The sequence below is a fragment of the Aspergillus mulundensis genome, assembly GCF_003369625.1.
Source record: "Aspergillus mulundensis strain DSM 5745 chromosome Unknown scaffold_22, whole genome shotgun sequence".
NCBI lineage: Eukaryota > Fungi > Ascomycota > Eurotiomycetes > Eurotiales > Aspergillaceae > Aspergillus > Aspergillus mulundensis.
The window spans coordinates 75,451-101,613 of record NW_020797910.1 but is presented as its reverse complement, the minus strand read 5'-3'; the positions used below and the strand labels follow the sequence as shown (position 1 = coordinate 101,613).

The 26,163-nt window shown below is 38.0% G+C and overlaps 5 protein-coding genes across 5 annotated transcripts; 3 read left to right on the top strand and 2 right to left on the bottom strand.

Moving 5' to 3' along the window:
* Positions 1–167: 167 nt before the first annotated feature.
* DSM5745_11236 (M20 family metallopeptidase) lies at positions 168–1,442 on the top strand (the record flags this gene model as incomplete). The annotated part of the gene is made up of 1 exon (XM_026753252.1): positions 168–1,442. The coding sequence occupies one exon, from the start codon at positions 168–170 to the stop codon at positions 1,440–1,442; it is 1,275 nt and encodes a 424-aa protein (XP_026598171.1).
* Positions 1,443–15,882: 14,440 nt separating this feature from the next.
* Positions 15,883–18,245, top strand: DSM5745_11235 (uncharacterized protein; the record flags this gene model as incomplete). The annotated part of the gene is made up of 4 exons (XM_026753251.1): positions 15,883–16,208; positions 16,254–17,601; positions 17,655–17,739; positions 17,791–18,245. The coding sequence occupies 4 exons, from the start codon at positions 15,883–15,885 to the stop codon at positions 18,243–18,245; spliced, it is 2,214 nt and encodes a 737-aa protein (XP_026598170.1).
* Positions 18,246–19,067: 822 nt separating this feature from the next.
* Positions 19,068–20,537, top strand: DSM5745_11234 (MIP aquaporin; the record flags this gene model as incomplete). The annotated part of the gene is made up of 3 exons (XM_026753250.1): positions 19,068–19,475; positions 19,563–19,863; positions 19,948–20,537. The coding sequence occupies 3 exons, from the start codon at positions 19,068–19,070 to the stop codon at positions 20,535–20,537; spliced, it is 1,299 nt and encodes a 432-aa protein (XP_026598169.1).
* Positions 20,538–21,356: 819 nt separating this feature from the next.
* On the bottom strand, positions 21,357–22,007 carry DSM5745_11233 (uncharacterized protein; the record flags this gene model as incomplete). Its single annotated transcript, XM_026753249.1, has 1 exon — positions 21,357–22,007. The coding sequence occupies one exon, from the start codon at positions 22,005–22,007 to the stop codon at positions 21,357–21,359; it is 651 nt and encodes a 216-aa protein (XP_026598168.1).
* Positions 22,008–23,262: 1,255 nt separating this feature from the next.
* DSM5745_11232 (uncharacterized protein) lies at positions 23,263–23,812 on the bottom strand (the record flags this gene model as incomplete). Its single annotated transcript, XM_026753248.1, has 3 exons — positions 23,263–23,346; positions 23,431–23,551; positions 23,640–23,812. 3 exons carry the CDS (start codon positions 23,810–23,812, stop codon positions 23,263–23,265), a joined length of 378 nt encoding a protein of 125 aa, XP_026598167.1.
* Between the last annotated feature and the right edge of the window lie 2,351 nt (positions 23,813–26,163).

The following is a 26,163-nucleotide window of genomic DNA, read 5'->3' as shown; positions in this document are numbered from 1 at the left end:
ATCATTATACCCAAGTTATGCTTATGCCACCTATAAGTGACTCATCTTAACATGCTCGTAAACCGTAAACGCCCGTATACGCCCGTACGTCTCCATCGCCCCACTCTGCAGCTGCACTTAAAGCAACGTTTCCCGCGGGGAAAACAATCCTCATCTTCAACCTCACCATGTCCCAAACATCCATTACCGATATCCTCAACTCCTCTCCTCTGGACCTAACCCCCTACGAGTCCCTCTACAAACACTTCCACGCCAACCCCGAACTCTCCTGCCAAGAAAAGAACACCTCTGAGAAAATCGCATCCCACCTCGCCTCCCTCAATGCCTTCGAAATCACCACCAACATCGGCGGCTACGGCCTAACCGCCGTCCTGAAAAACGGGCCCGGCAAAACCGTCCTCCTCCGCGCGGACATGGACGCCCTCCCCGTAAAAGAAGAGACGGGCCTCCCCTACGCCAGCACGGTGACTATGGCAGACGCAGACGGCGCAATCAAACCGGTCATGCACGCCTGCGGACATGATATGCATATCACGGCGCTCCTCGCAGCGTCCGAGCTTCTTTCGTCACCGGAAATAAGAAAGAGGTGGTCTGGAACCCTAATTGCGCTGTTCCAACCAAACGAGGAACGCGGCCACGGCGCTGCGTCCATGCTCGCCGACGGCCTGTACAACAAAATCCCTCTGCCGGACATCTGTCTAGGCCAGCACGTCATGCGTCTCCGGGGCGGGAGCATCCATTCGAAAAGAGGGACGATCATGGCGGCGGCGGATAGCATGCGCATCACGGTCTTCGGGCGCGGCGGGCACGGGAGTTTACCGCATACGACTGTTGACCCGGTTTTACTTGCCGCGCATATTGTGGTCCGCCTGCAGGGCGTTGTGAGTCGGGAGATCAACCCCGATGATGTGGGCGTTCTTACGGTGGGATCTCTTGTCGCGGGGCAGACGGAGAATGTCATTGCGGATAAGGCGGAGATTGGGATTGATTTCCGCTCTGTGCGTGTTGAGACCAGGGACGCTATTGTTGCTGCCGTGGAGCGCATTGTGAGGGCTGAGTGCCTTGCGTCGGGATCACCGCGGGAGCCGATATTCACGCCCACGCGCCGCTTTCCACCGACGTTTAATACCCATGATGTGGCTGATAAACTGGCCGTTTCGTTTGGAGACCATTTTGGGCCGGATTTCGAGCCGGATACGGAGCGGACGATGGTTGCTGAGGACTTTAGTGTCCTTGCCACGGGTAGGGGTATACCCTGCTGCTTTTGGTTCCTGGGGGGGATTGATCAGGAAACGTGGGATGGGGCGGTTAGCAATGGGAGCACGGGGGAGATCCCGGGGAATCATAGTGCGCGCTTTGCGCCTGTTATCCAGCCGACACTGAAAGCTGGGGTTGAGGCGTTGTGTGTGGCGGCGCTGACGTTTTTAAGGGAGGGGGTGTAATAGAGATAGAATATGGTCCTTTGGAGATGGAGACAGCCTTTGTGTATATCCTGGGTAGTCCACATATAATGACCAGACATTTTCAAATGCTACTGGAGTACAAGGCATCAAGGACCGTGAATGTAACCGGGTGTACACAAATACCGGGGCTTCATCTGGCCCTGACTTCCATATGCCTTGACCTCTGCCTACGGATATGTTCATCTCACGCTCTATCGACCGAATACTCCTGTGAAGGGTCATCGTCGGCTCTGCGATACCATTGCCTCCGAAACGCGTCACGGCCGTGTCGGGAACTATCCCGCCACATATACTGGAGTGCCGCATTCTCCTCCCATGGATCCGGCGCGGGCTGCCGGGCGTGCGCCCTAGGTTTGAGGTAGTATCTTGTCTTGCAGATTCTACAGATGGCTCTGGCGCGTGTAGACTCGGGCTCGATGTCGATGTCGGGCGCGGACCCCGTACCGGTCTCTTCGTGGCTGTTGGGCAGCTCTCTGCATCGATTGTGAGCTTCGTTCTAGGCCGGTTGGGTTCTGATGGTGCACTTGTGGAGCAGGACACGGTTCCCTCCTCCTTCTCCTTCTTCTTCGATGACTTGACAATCCAAATGCATTTGGAATGCGCCGACAGAGCTTGAGCTTGAGCTTGAGCTTGAGCTTGAGCTTCTGGGTATCCCCCGTCCCCGACCACGTCGCCAGGCAAGCCCGGCACATAGATCAGCAATGTGCGTAACGTCATTTCAGCGCCGAGTCTCTGCGGGTATAAGCTGGCTGCCTTGCCAGAAAAATTGTTTGCCGTGAGGTTTGAGGCAGCCACCGCAGTAGATCCATCTTTTGTCCTGGAGCTTCAGCTGACTTGGTTTTGCAGGGCCTGGGGATTGCTGTTGAACGGGTCAAGTAGGTATGATGTGCTTGACAGTAGTCTCAGCCAAGATAGTCGTTGGTCTTGGAGAGTAGAATGGAATATACTGCAGAGCGGCTAGCATGTGAGAGCTAGGCTGGCCTGGGATATAAGGGGAGGTGTGAGAAGATGATGAGGGGGATCTTGACAGGGAGCTATAGGAGGAAAGACGGGGCGGCTTTGGCTTGTGGTCCAGGCGCTTGTAGCCTTTCTGCCGTCTACTTACCTATGAAAGCAACGGCCCAAATCTAAATCTTTCCAAGGTGTTCCTGCGCTTTGTGTGATTCGAGGAAGTTGTGGGGGAAAATAAAGACGGGGTTAGAGATAGAGGGCGAGATGAAAATATAGATATTTAAGCTATCCGTCGGACCTTGATGGCTTGATATAAGTGAATCAGTATAAGGCCCTTTGAATACCGTGCAAACGAAAGCTGTTAATTATATAAATATTAGAGAATTAAATAAGGAACGCGATGATATTTAAAAGCTGGAGCTAACTAGGGTTTATATAAATAATTTAAGCTCCTAAAAATAATAAGAATTTTAAATACTTTTACTAATACTTTATAATATTTAAAAAATTATAAATATTATAGTTATACAGGCAAGTAATTTAATAATAAGTATTATAATATTTTAATTAAAATTACTTAAAATACTTAAGCGTTATTAAAGCACTATAATACTTTTTTATTAAATTAAATAATTTTTATTATTAGCTAACACGCCCCCTTAACACTTACTTACTTTTAAATTAATTAAAAATAAGGCTAAAAATATTTACTAAACCTAGTATTTTAATAAATTTTTAGTATTATTATTTAATAAGCGCCTTTATAAAGTTATTTATAATTATTTAGTTAATAAGGGTTTATTTAATATAAAAATTTTTATACTAAACTTCCTGCCTAAGCTATAAATTATAAATATTAATATAGTAAAGCTTTAAGCAAAGTTATATATTAATATTAATAAAAATATTAATTATTTATTTATTATTATATTAAATTAAAAGTTAGTATTAAAAATTAAATTATATAATTTTAAAAACTTTTTATTACTAGTATATTACTTTAAAGGCCTTAATAAAAGTAAGTAACTTTACCTTAATAATAAAAATAGTAATAAAGTGCTGCTTTATAACCTTTTATTTAATTAAACCTTTATATAACTTATAAATATAGCCTATATTAAAAAATTAATTAAAATAATTTATAAATATTATATTAAAGTATAACTTATAGATTTTATATTTTTTAATAAAAATCTTATTTTTAAAGCTATTTAAACTAGAGTATTTAAAAGTAAAAAAACATGTATTATAAAAATAAAAAATAAGTTAATTTACTACGTGTTAATAATAATTTATAAAATTAATAAAATATTTTAATAAATAGCTTATTATATAAAAAATATTTAAATAAGTAAGGGTACTAGTATATTTAATAAATTTAATTTTTAACCTTATTTTTTTAATATTTTTAAAAATAACTATATTAAAATTTAAATAAAGCTTGCTAGGTAACAGGAGCAGGGTAAAAAATAATTAAATTATAATATTTAAGTAAAATTAATTTATAATAATTTTAATATAAAAATCTTAAAAAAGTTAGAGCTTGCGCTAAGGCCTATTTTAAAGAATTTAAACTTTTAAAAATTATTTAGCTTTATTAAAATGCTAAAGCTTATATTTTACTAAAAATTTTTTTTTAAAAGTAGCTATTATAAAGCAGCCTTACTTAAAAAAAAGTTTATAAAAATAAAATTATTTATATATACTAAAAAAATTATTAACTTATTAATAAAAAGGTATTTTTCTTCGGGTATTATAGTAAAGCTAAATTTATATAAAATAATAGCTAAATTAAGTTATTAAAAATAAAAAAAACTTTTTAAGGCTATAAATAGCTTTAAAAACTTTTAAAAGCTTTTTTTTTTACTTATAGCTATTTAAAAATTAAAGGTATATAAGTTTATTAAGGCTTATATTAAAAAAGTATTAATAATATTATATTATCTTATATTTATATTAAAAAAGGTAATAAGTATTATAATAACTTAAAAAAAATAAGTAAAGGCTATAACTACTTAATTATTTTTATAATTAACTAGTTTAAAATTTTTATATATATAAATTTAAGCTTTAGCCTTAAAAAAGTAACTATTTATATTAAACTTATATATAAATACTTATAATAAAAAAATTAGCTTATTTAAACCTACTTTTTATTTATTAATTACCTTTTATGCTTCTATTTTTTTAAGTTTATTTAATTTAAGATTAATAGTTTTAAAAAACATATTTTTAAGTAAATAATTTTTAAGATTTTTTTAGTACTTGGAAAAAGGCGGTAATTTATTTTAATAAAAGTATTTTTTTAGGGTTTTAATAAAAAGTAAAAAAGGTAAATTATATATAGTTATAAAAAGTAAAATTAAAAATAATTATAATAATAATATAGCTTATATAGCTTGTTAAAGTACCTAAATAAAATTTAAAGTTTTTTTAATTATTTTAAGGTGCTAGCCTTTATTTAATTAACTATTTAAAAAAAATAATAGGTTTAATTTTTAGTTTTTTACCTTTTTTATATTTTTAATAATAAAATAAATAGGAGTTTAGAAGCGGGCTTACTTTACTTTTTATAATAATTATTAATTAGCTAGGTTTAAAAATAAATTTTTTTAAGTTTAAAAGCATGTAACCTATTATAAAGGCTATAATAACTTATTAAAAAAACTAGCTAATATTAATTTTTATATAAAAATTTTATAATAGTAAGGTTTTAAAGTAGGGTTTAAAGTAAAAAAAGGTAGTAAGCCTTTTAATAAATTAAAGGCCTTAATTTTATTAAAATTAGGCCTAGGTATAATTTTATACCTAAATTTTTTTTTATTTTTATTTTTTTTAATACTTTTATTTTTAAATATTTTTACCATCCTTGGCTTGCTTGTTGTTAAAATACCCTTATTTTTTTTTAAAAAAAAATTTAGTAAAGTTTAAATTTAAATTTATATTTTTAGTAATACAGTGGCAAGAGGGCAGTTTAAAAACCTTAATTAATAATTTAAAAGAATTAATTTAAATATTAATAATAAAAAATAGTTTTTATAAATTATAAAGCCAGGATTTATTAAAAATAATATTTTTATAAGCTTTAACATGCTAATTTTAAGAAAACTAAATTTACTAAATATTTAAGGCTTAATAGCTTATAAAATATTTAAATAAGGCCCTTAGCTTTATTTTATAAAGGTCTTTTTCCCAGGATTTTTTTACCCAGGAAAAACACCTAATAATTTAAATATTTAAAATATAAGGCTTTTTACTAGTAAGTTTTTTTTATAAAGTTATTTAATTAATAATTTTAATAAAAATTTAATTATTAATATAAGCCACTACTTTTATAACCTAGGACTATATATTAAGTAAATATTTTTATATAAAGCTATTATTTTAGCTTTTTAAATTAAAATACCTTTAGAGCGCTTGGCTATACTATTTTAAAATAAAAAGTATAAAGTAAACTAGTTTTAAAAAATGCCTTTAAAGGTAGCAAAGTTAAAAATATTATTACTAAAAGTAAGTTTATTATTATTAAATAAGAATTTAGGAGTAACTTCATGGTGGTTTTATATAAATTATATAAATTACTTAATAATATTTTTATAATTATTTTTAAGCTAGTAAGTATAGGCCTAGTATATTTTAAAAAATTTATTATAAAAATAAGTTACCTATTAATTTTTATTTATTACTAGCTTTATAAAAATAAGATTAGTATAAATATAAATAAATAGCTTAGTAATTAATTTTTTAAGCTATTTAAATATTTATTAAAAAGCCTAACTAACCCGGTAAGTATTACAGTGCTTAGGTAGTTAAAAATTAAAAATACTAATTTTTTATATTATTATAAAAAAATACTTAAGTATTTTATTACTAATATATTTTAGGTGCTAGTAAAAAGCTTTAAAATTTTTTTAAAGTTATACTTTTTAAGTTAAAATTTTAACTTTTTATTAAATTAAAGCGTTAGCCTCTTCTAGCTTTAAAAAACTTTTTTTTAGCTTTATTATTTAAAGGCCTAAAAAATAATCTTTAAGGTAAAAAACTAGTTTATTATTTTTAAATATAAGGGTATTAAAATTTTAAATATATTTAGCTTTTTAAAAAGGCCTTGCTACTATAATATTAAAATAAAATTTAAAAATATATATAATTTTATATAATATAAATAGTATAATCCCTTTATTAAATACTTTTAAATAAATAAAAACTAATTTATAGCCTTGTATAGCTATAATTATATTTTTAGCTTAAATATTATTATTTTAAAATTAATTTAAAAAGGTAAAATAGCTAAAATTATTATAAATATAAATAAAGGCACTGGTATTAAAAATAAAGATATTTTAAAGTTTTAAATTACTTAAAATACTAAATACTAGGGCTGCTTTATAGTATTTTTTAGGAATTATAAATTACGCGTTTTTTTAGCTATTTTACTAAGCTTTTTAGTTTTTGGTATTCTTTTTTTTATTTTTAAAAAGCTTAGTATTCTTAACTTTTAACTTTTAAAGCTTTTTACTATATTTATTATTTTTTTTAAGTATTTTATTAATTTTTTTTTTAGTTTTTTATTTATTTTATAAGACTTTAAATAATATAAATATATAAAATTATAATAAAACTTTATAGCGCGCTTGCATTTACAGGGATAAATTAGTTTATTATTAATTAATATTTAAAAAGGTTTATTAATAAAAAAACCTTTAGTATTTAGATTATTAGTAAAGGGCTAATTTAACTTTTTAATAAGTATAGTAAAGGCTATTTCTCCTGCAAAGGTTTTAGCAAAGCTATTAGTAATAAAAAAATATTATTAAAACTTAATGACTAGCTAATAGCATTGCTCATAGTAAACCTCTAGATTATTTATATATAGCAAGTAGTAAGTTATAAAAAAACCTTAACTATCACGTGCTGCGCTAGTCCTAATTAAAATAAGCATGTTTTAAGCGCCGGCCCTCCGGGCGTTTAATACATTCTTTAACTAAGTAATACATAGCTATATTATAAAGCTATATACATGTTTTAAATAAAAAATATTACTAAAAACAAAAATAATAAAACTTTTATACTTTTAATTTATTAATTAAAGGGCTTTCTTAAGGCCTGTTATATTTTAAAAGGTAGTAAACTTAGTTACTTCTAGTAATTTAATTATTTTATTTATAGGGTTTTTTTTTTAGCACGTGGTAAAACTTTATAAGATATTACTTATAAATATTTTATATAAAAAAGTATTTATTAGCTAACCAGCGTGTAGTAACTAAAATTTTTTAATTAATAGTATTAGTAATAGTATTAATATTAATAAAGCATATTATAATTAGCTTGCTATTTTATACTTTAAGCACCTTAGTAAGCTTTTTTATAAATAAGGCTGTTTTAATAGCCCTGTTAAATATTAAAAATTTTATTATAATAAATAAAGGCGTTATAACTACTTGTTTTTTTAAACTTTATATAATAAAAAACTTATAAAGGTATATAATAAAGCCCTTAGTAAACTTTCTATTAAAATAATCTTAATAAAACATGTTAAAATAAATAATTATTTTTTTATATAAGTTTTAATAAGTACTAAATTACTTTAGTTAACTATAATATAGTAAACCACGTGCTTAGTAGCTACTATATTATTAATAATTAAAAATTTTTATTAATATTATAAAAATTAAACTAGGTATATAAGGTTAACATGGGTTTTTTTAAGCTAGCTAAAAAATTTAATTAATTAAGTAAAGGTATAAGTACTAAAAATATTAAAAACTAAAGGTATATTAGGATTTATAATATTTAATTAATTAACTTTTTATATAATTTTAATATACCCCTTTATTATTAGTATCTTTACTAGCCTAGCCTTAATAAGGCTAAAATATTAAGCTATTTATTTTATATATATAGCTTAAAAAAAATAAATTATCCTATTTTTATAGTTATAGGATACTATTAATTTAAGGAATTTAATTAGCTTATTACTAACTTTAAGTTTATAAATCTTTTATAAAAGGTTAATAATAATATTTATATTAGCCTTTATTTTACTAGTAATAATACTATTATTTATATAAATAATAATTAGCGTGTAGGGTAACTTTTAAATATATATATAAAGTTTTTTAATAAGTAGCTTAAAGCCCTTAGCGTGTAGTAATTAATTAAATTTTTAATTTTATAAGTATATAAAGTTATAAAGGCTAAATAAAGCTTTTTATACCTTATATATAAGGTTATTACTAATTTTATAACCACGTGGCTATTATATATAAACCTTTTAATTAGCTATTTTTATATTAAAATAAGTATTAATAATATTAAACTAGCACTAGCTAAGCCTTTAAATAATTATAGTTATTAATATATATTTAACCGCTATATTAGCTATAACTAAATAAAAGCTTTTATTATAATTTAATCTAGTAACTTAGTAGTTATTACACGCGATAATTTAAGCCTTAAATAATAAAATAAAGCTATTTTTATTACTTTTAAATATAAATACTTACTTACTAAAAATAATTTTAACCCCTTTTAGTTATTTAACAAGCTTTTACATGTTTATAGTAACTACCATGCTAATATAAATTAATATAACTTTTTTTTATTAATTAAAAAACTTAAATTATTATGCTTTTTTATAAAATCTAGGTACTTTAATATTATTAATATATAATTTAGCTTTAACTAATATTTAAAACCTCCTGGTAAATAAATATTAAACTATTCCCTTAAATATTTTAATAACTCTAGTATTAGCACGCTTAATTACTTTAGTTAATAAGCTATAGTTAATATAGGGTTTAGGGCGTTTAATTAATAGGATAACTATTATATTAAAAATATTAATATTTATATTTATCTTATATAAGGTGGCCTTTATTATTAAAACCTTTAATTAATTAAAAAATTAGCCTGGTATCTTATAGTTTAATATCCCTAAATCCTAATTAATTAATATATTTAATACTATATTAATATTTATGTTAAATACACGTGGCTTAAAGTAGTTTATTTTAAAGATTTATTTATATATATTTTAAATATTATTTAGCGCTAATCCTAGTAAATTAAGGTTATTTTAAAGCTTTTAAGGGCGCGAAGCAGGCAGGGCTTGGGTTACTAGTAAAAGTAATATAATTTATATTTAAAATTAATTAATAAAATTTATTAATGGTAGTGTATAAACTAGTGTTATTATAGTATTAATACCTTTTATTAAAAATTAAGGTAGTGTTGCTAAATTAAGGTTATTATAATAATTTAATAAGGTTAGGCTTAGCGCGCTAGTACTATTATTATTATTACTAATTAATTACCTTAGCAGGATCTTTATATTTTTAATATATAAGTATTATATTAACGCTAAAAAAAAGTTAACCTAGTATTTTAATATTAATAAGGTAAGTAACTTTAATTTAATATTACCACATGGTATTAAAATTAATTAGCACTATAAAGTTAAAAATATAATTTAAATTTAGCTAGTAATTAGTATTTTAGGCGCCTGGATTATTAAAATTAGCTTAAAAATAAGTATATTATTAAATTTAATATTATATATAATAACCCCTGGTATTAATTTATTAAGTTAAGGCAGGGCACCCTTTATAAATATAATACTAAGTAAGTAATTATTTTTATAAAACTTTAATTTATTAAATAAAATATACTTTAAGTAGTAAACCCGCTTCCTTAAAACCTATACTTAAAAAATCTTATTATTATTTTTTTATATTTAATTAAATAGCTAATTAAAGCTTTTATAACAAGCTTATAAAACTATTTATAATTTTTAATTAATATATAAATATATAATTTATAGCCATAAGCGCGGAAATTATTAAAATAAAGTATTAAATTATTAATTTAATAATATTTATACTATAGCTATAGGGGTAACTTACTATAAGAATTCTTAATAATAAATAATTAATTTAAGATTTTAATAATAGCCTTAATTATCTTAGGCCATACTTTTTTTAGTAAACTAGTATTAATTTTTATAGCTTAAGCTATTATATTAATATACTAGGTATATTATTTTAAAATCCTATTAAACTCTAAAGTTTTTAATAAAAAAAGTTAAAATATTAAACCCTTTGGTTTAGCCCAGGCCTTATACTTAAAAAATTCTTTACTATTATTTATTTTAATAATATAAATATACTATTTTATAAGACGCTTATGGTGTTTTTAGTATAATATTAATTATTAAAATACTTTTTTTTAACGCAGTATACCGCGGCTAATTAAGTGGTATTATTAATAATTATAAGGTAATAATTAAAACTACTAATTTTAGTTAATTAAATAAGTTATATATTTATATATTATAGTTTTCCTGGATTTACTTCCCGCGGGATAAATTAAAATAATATTTTATAAAATTTAGCCTTAAGGTAAGCAAAGTAATTTAATTAATTAATAGTATTTATATTAAGGCCTTCCGCCCGGGCTATAACATAAAGTCTAGAAATACCCGCGTGGCTAAGGTACTTATAAAGTAAATTTATATTAATTATAGCTAATTAAAAACATTATTTAAATATAAACTTTAAAAAAAAATATTATAATATATATAAGCTTGCCTTATAATAAATTTATTTAAGCTAATAAAAATATTATTTTTTTTATAATACCATATGCCAAGCGTTTTTTTTAGCCTTTTAATAAATAATAGGTAAATTAAAGCCTTAAGCGCATAATATTTATAAACCCTAATTTTTTTATATATGCTATTTATACTTTTTATAATAATAATTAATATTTTATAATCTTTAGCGTGTTTAATTACTTTACTAAATATTTTATATAAGTATTTTAAGTAATTCGGGCCGTATTTTATATAGTTTTTAAAATTAAAATATTTAAAAAAAAATAAATTTAGCTAATTTTATATTTATAAGCTATTTTATTAATTTAGTAGTTATAATAAAAGTAGGTATAACTAAAAATTTAAGGCTAATTTTAGGCTTTAATTTATTATATTTAAAGTTATAATTATTAAATTTATTATTATTATATAAAGCTACGGCTTATAACTTTATACTAGTCTTATTTAAATATAATACCTATATTTTAAAAAGCTTAATCTAGCTATTAGGTTAAAGTTAAGGGTTTAAATAATAATAATTTTTTTAAAAATAGCTATTATATTTATAGTATTTATAAAAATAAATCTTATTATCCCCTTACTTTATTTAATTAACCTATTTTTTTTATTTATATTATTTAAAGGGCTAGTAAGCACTTTAATATAGGGTTTTTTATAGTAAACCTATTTTTTTTACTTTTTTAAAAGCAGGGCCGCGGTAGCAAGCAAAATAATTATTTTAGCTTTAATTATAATATTTTTATATAGTTATTTTAAGTTATTTTTATTATAATTACTTAAAATCTTATTAATTAAAAATAATTATTAAAGTATAAACTATATTTTAAAGTTATTATAAATCTTTTAGAAAATTAATAGCATAGTAATACTAAATTTAATAATAATATATAGGTTTTTAGTAATATTTTATATAATTATAAATATTATAATAAACTTAAAAGTAATAAAAAACTAGTTTTTATATATATTAATAATATTAAGCACTGCCTTAATAATTTAGGGTACACCTTATTTAATAATAATTTAGTAAATTATATTAAATATTTTATTAGCATACTTTATTAAATATAAGAATTTAATAACTTTAATATAAATCTTGCGGCTAATTTAGCCTATAAGCTAATTAAAAATAAGTATTAAGTAATTTTTTTAGTATTTTTAGTATAACCTATTTTTAAAAGGCTGGGAAAATAAAAAGTTAACTAATTAAAAAAGGTATAGGGCTTATAAATATTTTTTTACCTAATTAAATTATTTATTATAATTAATTTAGCCCGTAAGCTTAATCCCAAGCAGGTATATAATAATAAAAATTATTATTAAAAGCAGGCGGCGCTTATAATATACCTATTTAAGTAAAAAATTAAGGGGGTTTATTAACTAAGTTACTTATTAAAATATTTTTATAATAAAATTAAGGGTTCTTATATTAAAAATAGCTTATTAAAACTTAGCTATATTAAATATTAAGTTTTAATTAATTAAAAAGTTATAGTTTTATTAATTTATAAATAATAAGTATTAAAAATCGCGCTTTAAAAAAATAAAAAAAGTATATAATAATGCTTATTACAAGTTTTAAAGCTTATAAAAATACTTAAAAAAGTTTTAAATAATATTTTAAAGTAGTTAAAAAAGTTTAAGGGCTTATAACCTAATAACTAGCTAATAGTATTACTTATAATAAACCTTTAAATTATTTATATATAGCAAGCAGTAAGTTATAAGAAAACCTTAACTATCACATACTACGCTAGTCCTAATCGGGATAGGCGCGTCCCAGGCGCCGGCCCTCCGGGCGTCCGACAAAACTTAAAAATAAAGGTAAAATAATTAGTTTTACTAAGTTTTTTATAATTTAATTAATCTGCATGGCGCTTTATATAAGTTATTAAGTATTTATTAATAGCCTTTAAAAATACTATATTAGCTATTTTATTATTAGCCTTAGGTTACTTAAAATATAAGATTTTTTAATAAGTATATTTATAATTTTAAAGCCACTAGGTAACTTTTTTTTATTAAATTAGTATAATAAGGGTAGTAATGTAGTTATTAAAAGCCTTAAGTTTAGTTTTAAAATTAGTAAGAGTAAATTATTACTTTAGTTTAATAAAAATCTTTATAATAAGCTTATTCTTAATAAGTTATTAAATAAAAAATATAATTAACTTTTATATAATATTATTAATATTTTAAATTTTTAAAAGGACATGCTTAGCATGATTTTATTTTAATTAAATATTTTAAATACCTTTTTATTAGTATTATTTCCAGGGAGTTAAAAAAGCTTAAAAAAAAGTTTAATAAGTTATTTTTAAATTAAAATACTTTTAAACTTTTATAATAATTATAATATATAAAATATAGCTATTCTATACTAGCTAGTTTTTTTTAAACTTTAAAAAATTATTATATTTAAGGCGCTGGTAGTAAAGCTTATAATAATTCCTAAATTAATAAATTAAATATAAAAGTTAAATTTTAATTAATATTTAACTTCCTAGGTGCAAATACAAGAAATAATTAATTATAAAAGGCCTTTATATAATAAAAGGACTAGTACTTAAAAAATATAAATAATTTTAAAAAGTTTAAAAAAGGTAAAAAAATTTAATAAACTAAATTATTAAGTAATTTTCCAGGCTTATAACTATAAAACCCTTTAAATATTATATAAAAAAAAGCTATTAATTATATAAATACTAAAAAATTAAATAAAAAATATAATAATATTTAAAAGCTAGAGCTAACTAGGGTTTATATAAATAATTTAAGTTTTTAAAAATAATAAAAATTTTAAATACTTTTACTAATATTTTATAATATTTAAAAAACTATAAATATTATAATTATACAGGCAAGTAATTTAGTGGTAGGTATTATAGTATTTTAATTAAAACTGCCTAAGGCGCCTAAGCGCTGTTAAAGCGCTGCAGCGCTTCCTTATCGAACTAAGCGATCTCCACCATTGGCTGACAATCAGTCTCACGGCAGTTCCCTCCGGAGTAAACCACATGCCCGCCATAAGTTAGTAGTCTTCCTAAACGCTGTTCCAGCATGCGTCTTCCCACCTGCCACCATGAGTGCCCATCCACATCTTTCCTAGGTATAATTTGTTCTGCGGAGGTGATGCATCCTCGCAGCCAATGGTCTATCGAGTTTCCATTATTCCATCTCTGCCAATCCAGATGATCTGCCACCTTACGCAGTGAAACGTGCCTCACAATCCTGTTGGTCATACCTCCAAGCCCGTGCTCAACCCTCCCTACGTCATCATCTCGACATCAACAACACCACTCCTCCGCTCTCCCCACTATTCAACTCTATATCCTCGTTAAGGGCAGAGAACAAAGCCCCCCAAACAAAATGCGCGGCCTCGAAGAAACAACCTCGTCCATGAGTATGACCCGCCTCGCCTCCAACGTAAAATCCCACTTCCGCCGCGCCTGGGACGGCTTCATCGATTTCGCGGCGAGAGATAACGTCCTCGAAGTTGCGCTGGGTTTGATGTATCACCGATGGTCCCCCGTGCTATCGTCAGAACCTAATCTTGCTGTGTAGAATCGCGCAAGCCTTCACAAGCGTCGTCAACTCGTTCGTCTCGGACATGATCCTCCCAATCATCTCGCTCCTGCCGTTTCTGCATCGGAATATGAGCGAGGAGTTCGCTGTGCTTTCTGCGGGACCGCACTATGCCGAGATGCATGGGTATAAGACCCTTGAACAGGCGAGGGAGGATGGGGCGCTTGTGTTGGCGTATGGGTGCGTCCTGCCCTCTATTCTACATCCCCGCTCTTTGTGAATGGCAAATTGATTGTTGGTGACAGGGCCTTTCTAGAAAAAGTGGTCGATTTCCTCGGCATCAGTCTGACGTTGTATGCTGTTGCCGAGGTGTATACGCTTCTTTCGAGGGATAGGATTGTCAAGAGGAGTGTGAAGTGTCGGTATTGTCGGAAGAGGATCAGTGAGAAGGTCAGTTTGTCTACCTGGATGAATGGTTGATGAAAGTTATTGTGGTGCTGATAATGGTATCTATGACAGGCGCTGCGGTGTGTCAACTGCTCTAGTTGGCAGGATGGGAGGGAGGACCAGTAAGGGTCTTGATGTTAAATATCTTGCGTTTTGGCTGCGTGGATGGGGAGTAATTTAACATGATTAGGATGAATTCCGTTTTCAAGGCCTATATATGTATTGGGCAATGCTTCATGTTCGGCTCAATGAATCTAATGTATGAACCCATGTGGATGGGACCATAGGCCCAACTGAAGCACAGATATTGAAGAAACAAGTGAGATTCCGGTTATATAGCGATAGGAAAACCAATAGCGAGGGTTCTGTGAGCTATGGGGATTCGCAGTTGTAGTTTTGCAGAAAACACCGTTTCTATGGGCATACCTGTTCCAACCCCGCCCATGGCAAGAGATATATATTGCAGGACGGAATTGCCGAACATCACGATCATCAGCGCCAAACTGGGGTTTAGTGAAGTGAGAAAGCCAGTCTATGTCAGAGATAAGATCCAGTAACAGCCTTGCGGCATCTGTTATGCCATGTCATCTTTCCATCTGCTGAAGGCCAACAACTACCTGGGTACAAAGATGCCCTGTCTTTCTGGTAGCCATACGCGCTGTGATAGAGCAGCGCCGCTATTTGAACTGATGGGTCTCCAGCAGCCACAGGAATGATTGGTGCTATAAATAGGGTGGGAGTTGTGATTGGAGGGCCTTGGCAAGAAGTGGAGCGCTGCTGCCGAAATTTCCACCTTTCGCTCTGCTGGCTGCAGTTCCGAGTTCCCTGGAGTCGAGGTTGAGGCTCTTCTTTCTTTCCCATGGGCAGACAATCACTTTAGCAATGTTTCTGAGCACACTTCTCCCATGCCTTCTTCTTCTCAGCGCCTCGGTCGAGGCTGGCTTCCTCCGACCGCTGCCTTGCACAGATACCGATAACTCGCTGCTGGAGTCTATTTCCCTGCATGGTTTCCTGGACCGCGAGGATGGCAATGACGTCCTCTCTCTTAGGTTTATAGGAGACTATATTGATGATCGATGTGACGAGCTGAATGGATCTTTGGCGCGGCTCTCGGTCGACGCAAAGGCCCTTGGCCACTCTGTCATCGACGGGGAGCCTCGGAACCTGCATGGCAGATGCCCTACGCTCTCGCGGGAGAACTATCCACGGTATGTCCCTACATAATTACAATGTCCATGATAATGACTGGTTAGATGGGACAATCGCACCTACGCCATCTACGAGGGATCATTCCCTTTGAAGTCCTTGCTCCCGTTCAGCACACTGGACACCACAATCCGCGTCCAGCTGAACGAGACCACCCTGGCTTGTACGCGCACCTATATCACTCCGTATATTGGGTCCGTGGCGTCAAGAGCTCTAGTGGGCATTCCGTTGGTTCTTATGCTTCTGGCGGGCATTGTGACGGGCGCTCTGAAGAGATCGCAGAAACGGCGCGGCAGTTTCTTCCGACATGAAGCGGATGATGCATTGCGAGACCGAGTCGACACGCCAATGCCCGGACTAGGCCCTTGTCTGCACCATCTCCAGTTTGTGTTCTTGAGCGGATGCCTGACACTGCCCTATCCCGGGTTCTTTCGAGCGGTTGCCAGCAAACTCGCCTGGTCGTCCTTAATCTTCGCGAACTGGCCGGTCACCCACCAGTTCACGTACCCCGGGGTTGAAGATGGTCTCTTCTCAGTCAATGCGACGTATGGCCTGGAGGAGATGTCGCAGTACCTCGGGAGCACGACCGCAAGCGATCTGTGGACGAATTCGATTGTCAATCTCGTTCTCGTTGCGGCCGGTGTCGCAATCACCATACTTCTGGTTACTGTCTGCAAGTTCGTGTGGGAGGGTTATCGATCTCAGACGAACGACATGGCCCTCCTCCGAACTGAGATACTGTCACAGACGCAGCGCATTGGCTGGAGTATCACCCGGATCGTCCTCGACTATTTCCTGCATCCACTGGTCGCGTTTTCCCTATACCAAATGAACTACCCGCAATGGTTCCCCTTCCACACGTCCATGGCCATGATCGCGGTAATCGCCCTAGCCGGAATGCTTTTCTTTACTGTTCGCTATCTTGCGAAGACCAATCGCCACATACTACTCTTCCACCAGACACTATTCGCCACGCCCGTCAGCCAGCCCTCTGCGTTCTACGCGCTCTACGGAGTCCCGTTCGTCCGCGGCCTCGCGATCGGCGCTCTCCAGCGCTACGCACTTGCCCAGCTGCTGCTTCTCGGCGCATGCGAGCTGTTTATCCTGGGGTGCTGCCTGTGGAGTGCGTACTCTAGACTTCCGATACCGTGGAGGCAGGCCGCCCTGGCGCTTGTCCGGCTTGCAACAGTCTGCATGAGTTTGGTTTTTATCGACCATGTCAATGCGTCAGAGAGAATCGCATCAAATGTTGCATACGCGATTCTACTTATGCATACCGTGACCTTCGCATCCAGTCTTCTTCTGGACTGTGTTTATGAACCAACTCGCGGCGTCCTGCATAACCTTGGTCTGTTGAAGGAAGATCAGGCGCACATGGACAGATCCAAGGCTCCGGTTCGTGTCAAGCCATTCCCTTAATATCGTAGACGCACGCTGACATCCTACAGGTTTATGGCATCAAGCAACTTTCACATAGATCGACAAGACGTACCTCCTTCGCGCATCTGCCGTCTCTTGACCCGCTTGATGTAGGTACGCGTAGTGGTGGTCAGTCTGAGTATCAATCCGCGTATAGTTCCATAGGACGCAGCGTCCGGCCGTCATCCTCAGGCTCTGGTTCTGGCTACGGCTCTGGTAGTGGCTCCGGAGGTGATTCTTTCGAGGACGTTCGCCTCGAACCGATTCAGTTCTTCCGACCTCCTCGATCTCAACGGTCCGTTTTGTCTTTCACGCTTCCTGCCCCGGTTGTCCCTTCAGCACCGACGTTTGAAAGTGACGCTGGCGATATAGGCAAGGCGATTGAGTTGGACCCACTTGATGACGGTGAGATGCGTACGATTAATACGGACTACTATTCGTGTCGCGAGGCGGATCAGTTCTACGGGCGTAGGACTCATGCTGAACACCCGGATTTACAGCAGGGAGGCGAAGCACCTGGTCGTTCTTCCTGGCTGAGTCGGTTTAGGCGAGGCAAGAGGAAAGAGAAGAGCAAGGAGAAGGGGTTTGAGGTTATTAGACCTCCTCGTCCGCCCATGTAGGTAAACATGTCCACGAATAATGCCTATCTATGTAGTAATATATGGCTTTATTCATATCATTGTCTATCGCATTCGCTGCATCCTCCAAGGTGACCTTTCCGATCAACCCAATTCTCTCCATGAGCGGGCGGTCGCAAGCGCCGTAATTCCAACGGTCTGACAGTGACATGATGCTCACGGCTGATCATCGTCAACAGGATCAGCACATGGGCTGTGTGGGTATCGTTCTCGCAACTCATCCCCATCCAATCAGTGGAGTTGGACCGGGCCTGTTTCGAGTCAAGTCAGATCGGTTCGCGAGGCACCTGAGGCTTAGTTTCGTTCGCTGACGACGACGTGTTTTATGTATAGCCTCACTTTGTCTGGTATTCTCATTGGCTAGGGCGGTTTGGATGTGTGGTTCGGCAGATTGGGTTCGCTGATCTGATACAGGCTGTGGGGAATTGGCAACGATGAAACAAACCGTTGTGACAACGCTCAGCCCTAGGGACCCTTCATCTCTTGTCTTCATGGATCATCAGGACAGTTGTTTCTAGAACGATGATCGAAGCGAGCGATCTAGTACCACTGTACCAGCTATCAACCTGGAGTCCTGAAACCAGGTTCCCTACTCCGCCACATACAATTTCTTAGCCCTAGGCCGTTCTCACCATTGATCCAGACGCCTCGCCCACGCGCATCCAGCGTCATTTCATCACCCTCGGGCAAGGTATAAAGACTCCCCGAACTCTCACGCCTATTCTTCCTCCAGCCGAGCACCCCATCCCAACAACCCCCAAGGCCCCGCCAACGCCACGATTCACGGTAACGATCCATTCCACAATGCACCTCCCAACCGCCATCAAGAAACTCCGCCCCTCCAGCTGGCAGCCACAAGCAGCAGACACCGACACCCGCCCACACGCAGGGAAGATAAAGCGCCGCTCGACGATGGGCATGGGGCTCACGCAGCTCCCGTCCCTCTCTGTCCCCGACACAGCGCGGAACAACTTCACGGCGATGGCGGGGGAGTTCGTGGGGACGTTCCTGTTCCTATTCTTTGCGTTTGCGGGGACGCAGATTGCGAATGCGCCGCGCTCGCGGGCTCCGGAGCTCGACCAGGCTGGGGGTGGGAAAGTGGCCCCGCCGGACTTTGATGCGCTGCTGTATTCGTCGTTATCGTTTGGGTTCAGCCTCATGGTGAACATCTGGGCGTTCTTTCGCATTACGGGGGGGTTGTTTAATCCGGCTGTTTGTCTCCCTCCCGGTTCCTTGCTACCTCCACCCAGTTTAGGAGTGGAAGTTGATGGATAGTGATGATGCTAACTTCCATTGCAGGTTACGCTGGCCCTCTGCCTCATCGGTGGAATCCCCGCCGTCCGCGGTCTCCTGCTCCTCATCGCCCAGATTGGCGGCGGTCTTGCGGCGGCTGCGATCGTCAGCGTTTTGCTTCCCGGCGACCTAAATGTAGCCACCAGGCTAGGCGGCGGAGCTTCGGTGATTCAGGGCCTGTTCATCGAGACAATCCTCACAGCACAGCTGGTGTTCGTGGTGATCATGCTCGCGGTCGTGAAGCACAAATCGACCTTTTTGGCGCCCGTTGCGATCGGTATGACGTTCTTCGTTATGGAAATGATCGGTGTGTCTCTCCCCTCTCCCCTACCTACCTCTTCATCCCACCCTTACTCCTAGACTTAGCAACACCAACTAATATCCATGATAGGAAACTACTACACCGGCGGCTCCCTCAACCCCGCCCGAACCCTGGGCCCCGACGTCCTCCTGCGCTCCTTCCCATCATACCACTGGATCTACTGGGCCGGACCGTTCCTAGGCTCGCTTATAGCATGTGCATTCTACACCTTCCTCACGCACTTCCAATACGAGGCCGTGAACCCGGGGCAGGACTTCAACGAGTGGGAAGCTAAAGCCTTGCACCCGCTCGGCCACGGCCATGGGCCGACCATGTCCGGCTCGACCATGAACATGTCCATGAGCTTGCCCACGACGAACCCCGTGCCGAATATGCACCGCTACTCCGATATGACGCTGAATCGGGACTTCTCGCTCCGTGAGGTCCCGGACGAGGATGCGGCCGATATGACGAGCGCACAGGCGCATGCGAGTGCGCTTGCGGCGCTGGTGGGGGGGCCTTCCACTGTACCTGCTGGTGCGGGTGGATCGATTCGCCCCTCCGCGACGGGGAGTGTGCGGAGCACGACGAATTCGAATAGTCGGCCGAGTCTGACGGTTACGAGGGCGGCGAGCACGTATAGTTTTCCGGTTGTGCCGGTTGGGGATGAGGCGGTTTAGGTTTTATTCCTGGGATTGAAAGTGAAATGGGAACTGGATGGTAGGGTTTATGGCGTATGGATATGGATATGGATGGATGATTGTCTTGTCCTCCGAGGTGGTTTCAGGGAACTGGCGTCGGCGATGATGCTATGCTTGCTTGGGTACTGGTACTGTTGCAACAGTGCAAGGTTGGCGCAGCTGGTTATGGCTATGGTTACGGGTATGATTTTGATATGATCTTTTCTTATGTATGCAATGACAATGTGATCTATGTGTATGTTCATCTTATTTCCACTTTGCCCTGAAAAGAGGACCGGCCGCAAGAAGCTATGTAGGGGAGTATCCTGGAAAATGAGCTATGGCGGGCCCTAAATCTGAACGTGGTATATAGCTTTTACGCTCAATGTTCAAGAGTCCAGTGACTACGCGGATGGGAATGCTCTAAGAATGAAAGAAGCTTGATGCCGAAGACTTCAGCTGCTAGGTACCTATGGTAACCTTGGAGCACATACCCCAAGGAAGGTGCCTGTTCAGAGTTCAGCAGAGCTCAAGATGATTAACATTGCGCCAAAGCATAGGCGGCGAGTTAGATCTGGTAGGTAACATCTGGTCCCGGGGCGATATCTAAACTGATCTCCTGTTCAGCGAGCATGAAGGGGATTCCAACATAAGGCAAGTCGTAGTATTATCACTACCAATCATGCAATTGCATTTGAAGGTCACATTCCAGTCAGCCATAGACGCCCAGTCTCAAGCATCCATCATACCATTACCATATAACGGAGTTCAAACAAACAACATCAACCATCATCCATCCAGCCATCGAGAGCACGACCCTTAAAATAGAGCCCCAACCCCGGCAGCAAGCACAACCGGCGCTGCAGTGATAAACGCCTCAACAGGCCGAATGCCCATCGCACCCCCATCACTGGCCGTAGGCGTCGCCTCCGCCTCCGCGCTCGCCACCGCGTCGGACAACTTATCCAGACCCGCCGTAACCGGCAACCCATACGGACTCCCCGTCGTATAATCCCAGCTGGTGCTGGTCTCAATACTGCTGCTGGTCTCCATCCCGCTCTCACTCCCGGTATAGCTCAGACTAAAGCTGCAGCTCGGACTCTCGGAGTAGGACGTCATCTTGCAGTCCCAGTCGTACGTGACGGTCACTGCAGGCGTCCAGTCGAACGCGGTGTATGTGCCTGTCTGCTTGAAGGTTTCCGGGCCGGCGATCATGGTCCACGGCTTCTTGATCGAGCAGGTGCTGCTCTCTGCGCCGGACGTGCAGGACATCGCGTACGTTATGTCGGGCGAGTGGATTGAGACGATGGAGCCCTCGACGTTGGTGTACGAGGGCATGGCCGACCAGGCTTCTTCCCAGTCGGGTTGGTAGTAGGGCATTGTTGTGGTTGTGGCGTCGTCTGCGAGGGCGAGGGTTGATAGGGAGAGGGAGAGGCCCAGGGCGAGCTTGAGGGGGGCGAAGGAGCGCATCTTGGCGATGGAACGAGTGAGCTGGACGGGATAGAGCGGCAAACGTGTAGGAGGCAAGAGAACAGAAAAGGAATTGGTCCCTGGGCGCGGGGGATATAAGTACCAGTAGCCAGGCACAGGCACAGAACCACCGTATTGCAACCTAGACTCGGGGATAAGAACGCCTCCACACTAACGGTGATTCGCCTGAAACACGTCCAATCAGCAACTGTCGGCCAAATAGCTAGTGTTGGGCCTAACCTTAATGACCCTAGGTCCCCCGGACTATCGCCTCGCTTCGTGTCTAGTGCGGCTCTAGCAGGCTCGACCGGATAATGCGGAACCTGTGACCCTGTTGGCGCTTGTTCCTCCGGTTGGCTTTCCACAGAGAAATTTTCCACCGGCTTGCTAGGTATCTATTATTGCATGACTCACTTGCTGTGGTAGCGCATCCTCGCCCCCGGCCTTAACCTCAAGCACCCAGGCGCACTTTACACTAACCCTCTGTCTCCCCGACTTCAACCCCTACCTAATATTCAACTCATCCTATATTCGCGATTGCAATAGCCTGGGCATACCTTTATGCGGATGACATCGGCCAAATTGAAGACGATTATTACCTGGACGCTTCGACGATTAGGGTTATCACGGCCCATACAACAGAACCATACCGGCAACACTGGCGCGAGAGCTCGAGTCATCCAAGTACCTCGATACAGATCAACGAACCTGCCCTGGATAGACTGCGCCACGGTCCAGTGATGGGCGAGAAGACGTGCTATTGTACGTTTACCGGCCAAGCGGCTTGCGAGTCGATTTCCTCCGGGCATGCGGTACGGTTTCATGAATTGTCATTGAGATGTCATGGACTGCAGATTAACCGCGTTGCCGACAGGATAGGGCTCGCTGTGAAGAGCAGGAATCGGGGTATCTTAATGTCCTTCCATGGCCCAGCCCAGACGGCGGGGGTATGGTTCCGTAAAGGCCCGGGGGGTTGCCGAGAATATGCTGGTGGCGATGCCATTTGGTCAACTTCATTGAATAAGTGAAATAGAGGTATTCGAGATGTCATTTTCAATGGCTGCCATATCACTGCGATGCGATCGAAATGATGTTTCTAAGTAGTTATAGTAGTATTAATATGAATGGTCTACGATGGATCCCGGTGTAATCTGAAGGAACAGTTTTTTTTTTTTTTTTTGTCTAACCCCACCATTGTAACCTAGCGAATAGCTTATTCCCAAACGGATATGCTTCGATTCAACAATATGATTTCTCAGCACATATCCGCAGCATACCCAACCTCCACAGTACCCAGTGTAGCACCAGTGTCTGCAACCTCAGTGTCGCCGTCACAGAACTATGATCGTCAGCTTTTGCATACAAAGCTTCGCGCTGACCTTTGCAACACCGCAGCAGATGGGGTACGGGTACGTGTACGTACCGCAGCACTACCGGTAGGCGCCTTGATGGCGTACTTCCCGCCCTCGGAGTCGAACTTGTAGGAGCGGGCGACGGGGGTGAGGTAGAACCAGCCGCTGTTTAGGATGAAGTCGAGAGTTAGACTGTGATATGTAGTTAGGCTATGGGGTTAGCGCATACACCGAGTCCTGATGCGAGACGCAATGAAGTCAGTTCCTTGTTGATTCTGACACCGCGACGTCGAAGAGGCGCCACTCTATATCCCAGCGAACCATGTAACATCCAATTGGAAGACTCACAAAGACCTGAGCACCGCCCTCGTAGTTAGGCTCTGGGTAGGACTCGAAGCGGACGGCGGAGGCCGTGGCGGCCAAAACGGCGCCAAGGGCAACGGAGAACTTCATTGTGAGCACGCGAGAGAATGTAGTAGAGAGACAACAAGGATATTTGATTTCTTCTGTGGTCACTGGCGGAACGTGAGACTTTATACCCTTGGAGTCAGCGTCCAGGCTGCCTCTCTCCAACCTCCAGCTTAAGGAAGGGTGGATACAACCAACACGGCCCCCACGTTACAATGAAGCTGGTGCATAGATTGAACTCCAACTTGGCTCAGGCCACCTCTCCCCGTCGTTCTTGGCACGTATAGTGACTTACTGCAGAACGACATGTCCTATCAAGTGGAGGTTATGGAGCTGGTGCTGGGTTATGGTAGCGGGGGGCCTGGGGCTTAGACTCTGTTTTCACCAACCAAATTAGAGGGCATTGATTCCTCCAAGACACTCTATTCCTTGACGAGGAGGCAGACTGGGCAATTAGGCGGCGATGAATGTTTATCGAGGCTAATAGGTACCGAATCGCCGGCCATGACCTGTTGATATTTGTGGGCGGTGCAAGTGGTCCAAATCCCCTACGGCATGGCATGACTTGCAAGTGACAGATATGTCCTTGGGGGAACAAACTATAACTATTCGCCTCGAAGCAGCTGATTCATGAGACCATCTGGCGAACGTCAAATGATGTGTTGTGTGGCCTAGACCATTATAAACTTCATGTCTCCGAGTCCCTATGGTCGATGTCATGCACCACTCGCGCATAACCAATGAGCATGTAGCTATCAGGTACTAGGCTTTAGATTAAGAGGACTTGGAATGAATCGCATTTGTACCTTATGTTATATTTAAACCTCAAGACGCTGTGGTCTCCTGTGGTACTTTGGGGAGCAGCCGGAGTACGTGGATCCATGATTAGGTAGAGTAATCAACACACTAGGTAGTTCTTTTTAAATACAGAAAATCTCACTGGCTGACTTGATAAGATCACGGAAAGGCGTACCTTAAGCCTTCTGCAGTGTTTATACGTTCCACGCCACTCACATTCCGAATCACCATACGTTAGTATGAATGGCCTCTATTTCAAATCCCGGCCCACCGAGCAGTGACTTATGCCGGGCATTACTTAACGCACTTAGTTGAATGGCCAGTCTCTAACCAGGAGTCTTGTCATCAAGCCAGAGCCCATGACTTACTGCGGCACGTAAGCGCAGGTGTGGTGTAAAAGAGATGGATTGCAATCCCGATCTCCTTCTTGTGCTGTCCACCGCACTGTGTCACAGTAATTAGAATGTGCCTTGACATGGTATGCATGGCTTTACTTAAACAGTCTAACAAGCAAGGTGACCTCATTAAATCTAGCTGAGAATCAGGAAAGGTCTGGCGGAGAGCATAGAGGGCAAAGATTGGACAAGGACTCAAGTGGCGTATATGCATGAAATATGTGCTGCGTACAATCTGCACGTATCGGGTGTGGCCTCCGTATCAGCGGTAGGACACCTTCTCGCAGTTCATGCTAAGACGGCGCGGAGGCATAACCTGACGCACGGGGAACAGAGACTGTACGGGGCATGGGTGGTTCCTTGCTCTAGGATACGATGGTGGTCTAGGATAAGATCGCACCACCCACCCCGGTACGCAAGTGGCTTGAAAAGCAGAGCTGAACGAGGGTAACTTGGAAGCAGACGACCGTCAGACATAATTGAAATAGCAAGAATAAGCGGAGGCGTAAAGATGTTACTGGACGAAGCCAGTTAACCTGACGTTCCACTGCAGCCATCCACTGGCTCTGAATTGCGCCGGAGGTAGAGAAACTTGCGTGCGTGGTGCTAACGAAGAAGGACCAATCGAGTATATATGTGCAGACCCGAGCAGCCCGGGTCCAGGTGGCTTTTGAATGCTGATACCCTCCGAGACGAATAAGATTGTTCCCCAGTGCCGGCTGAAACGCAGTGTCACCGTGTATGCGCGTGATGAAGCCGGATTGCGGGGTATGGTTCAAGAAAAAGGGCGATAAGTGATGTCGAAGATGGCTGAGACGACGGCTATATAGCAGTGAGAACCCTGCCATCCATACCCTAGGTATCCCACAGACCCAGGCTCATAGCTCAGCACGAACAACCCAAGCTTCCACCGTCACTGCCTGACCCATGGCGCACGAAACAAACCACGACGCCCTCTGGTCCTCGCTGGAAGGCCAGAATGTCGAAATCCCCGACCTCCGCGCCCTCCTCCCAGGAGGCGCAGCCCAAGTGAGACTGCACCCCGACTACGAAAAGGCCCGGGACGAGGTCCTCAACCCGTGGATCCGTCGGTACGTGTCCACCACAACCCTCATTCCCACTCAACCAGCTAACCCATTGTGACATGCCAGCTACACCGACAACGACACCACCTGCCGCCAGCTCCAAGCCGACGACTTCGGG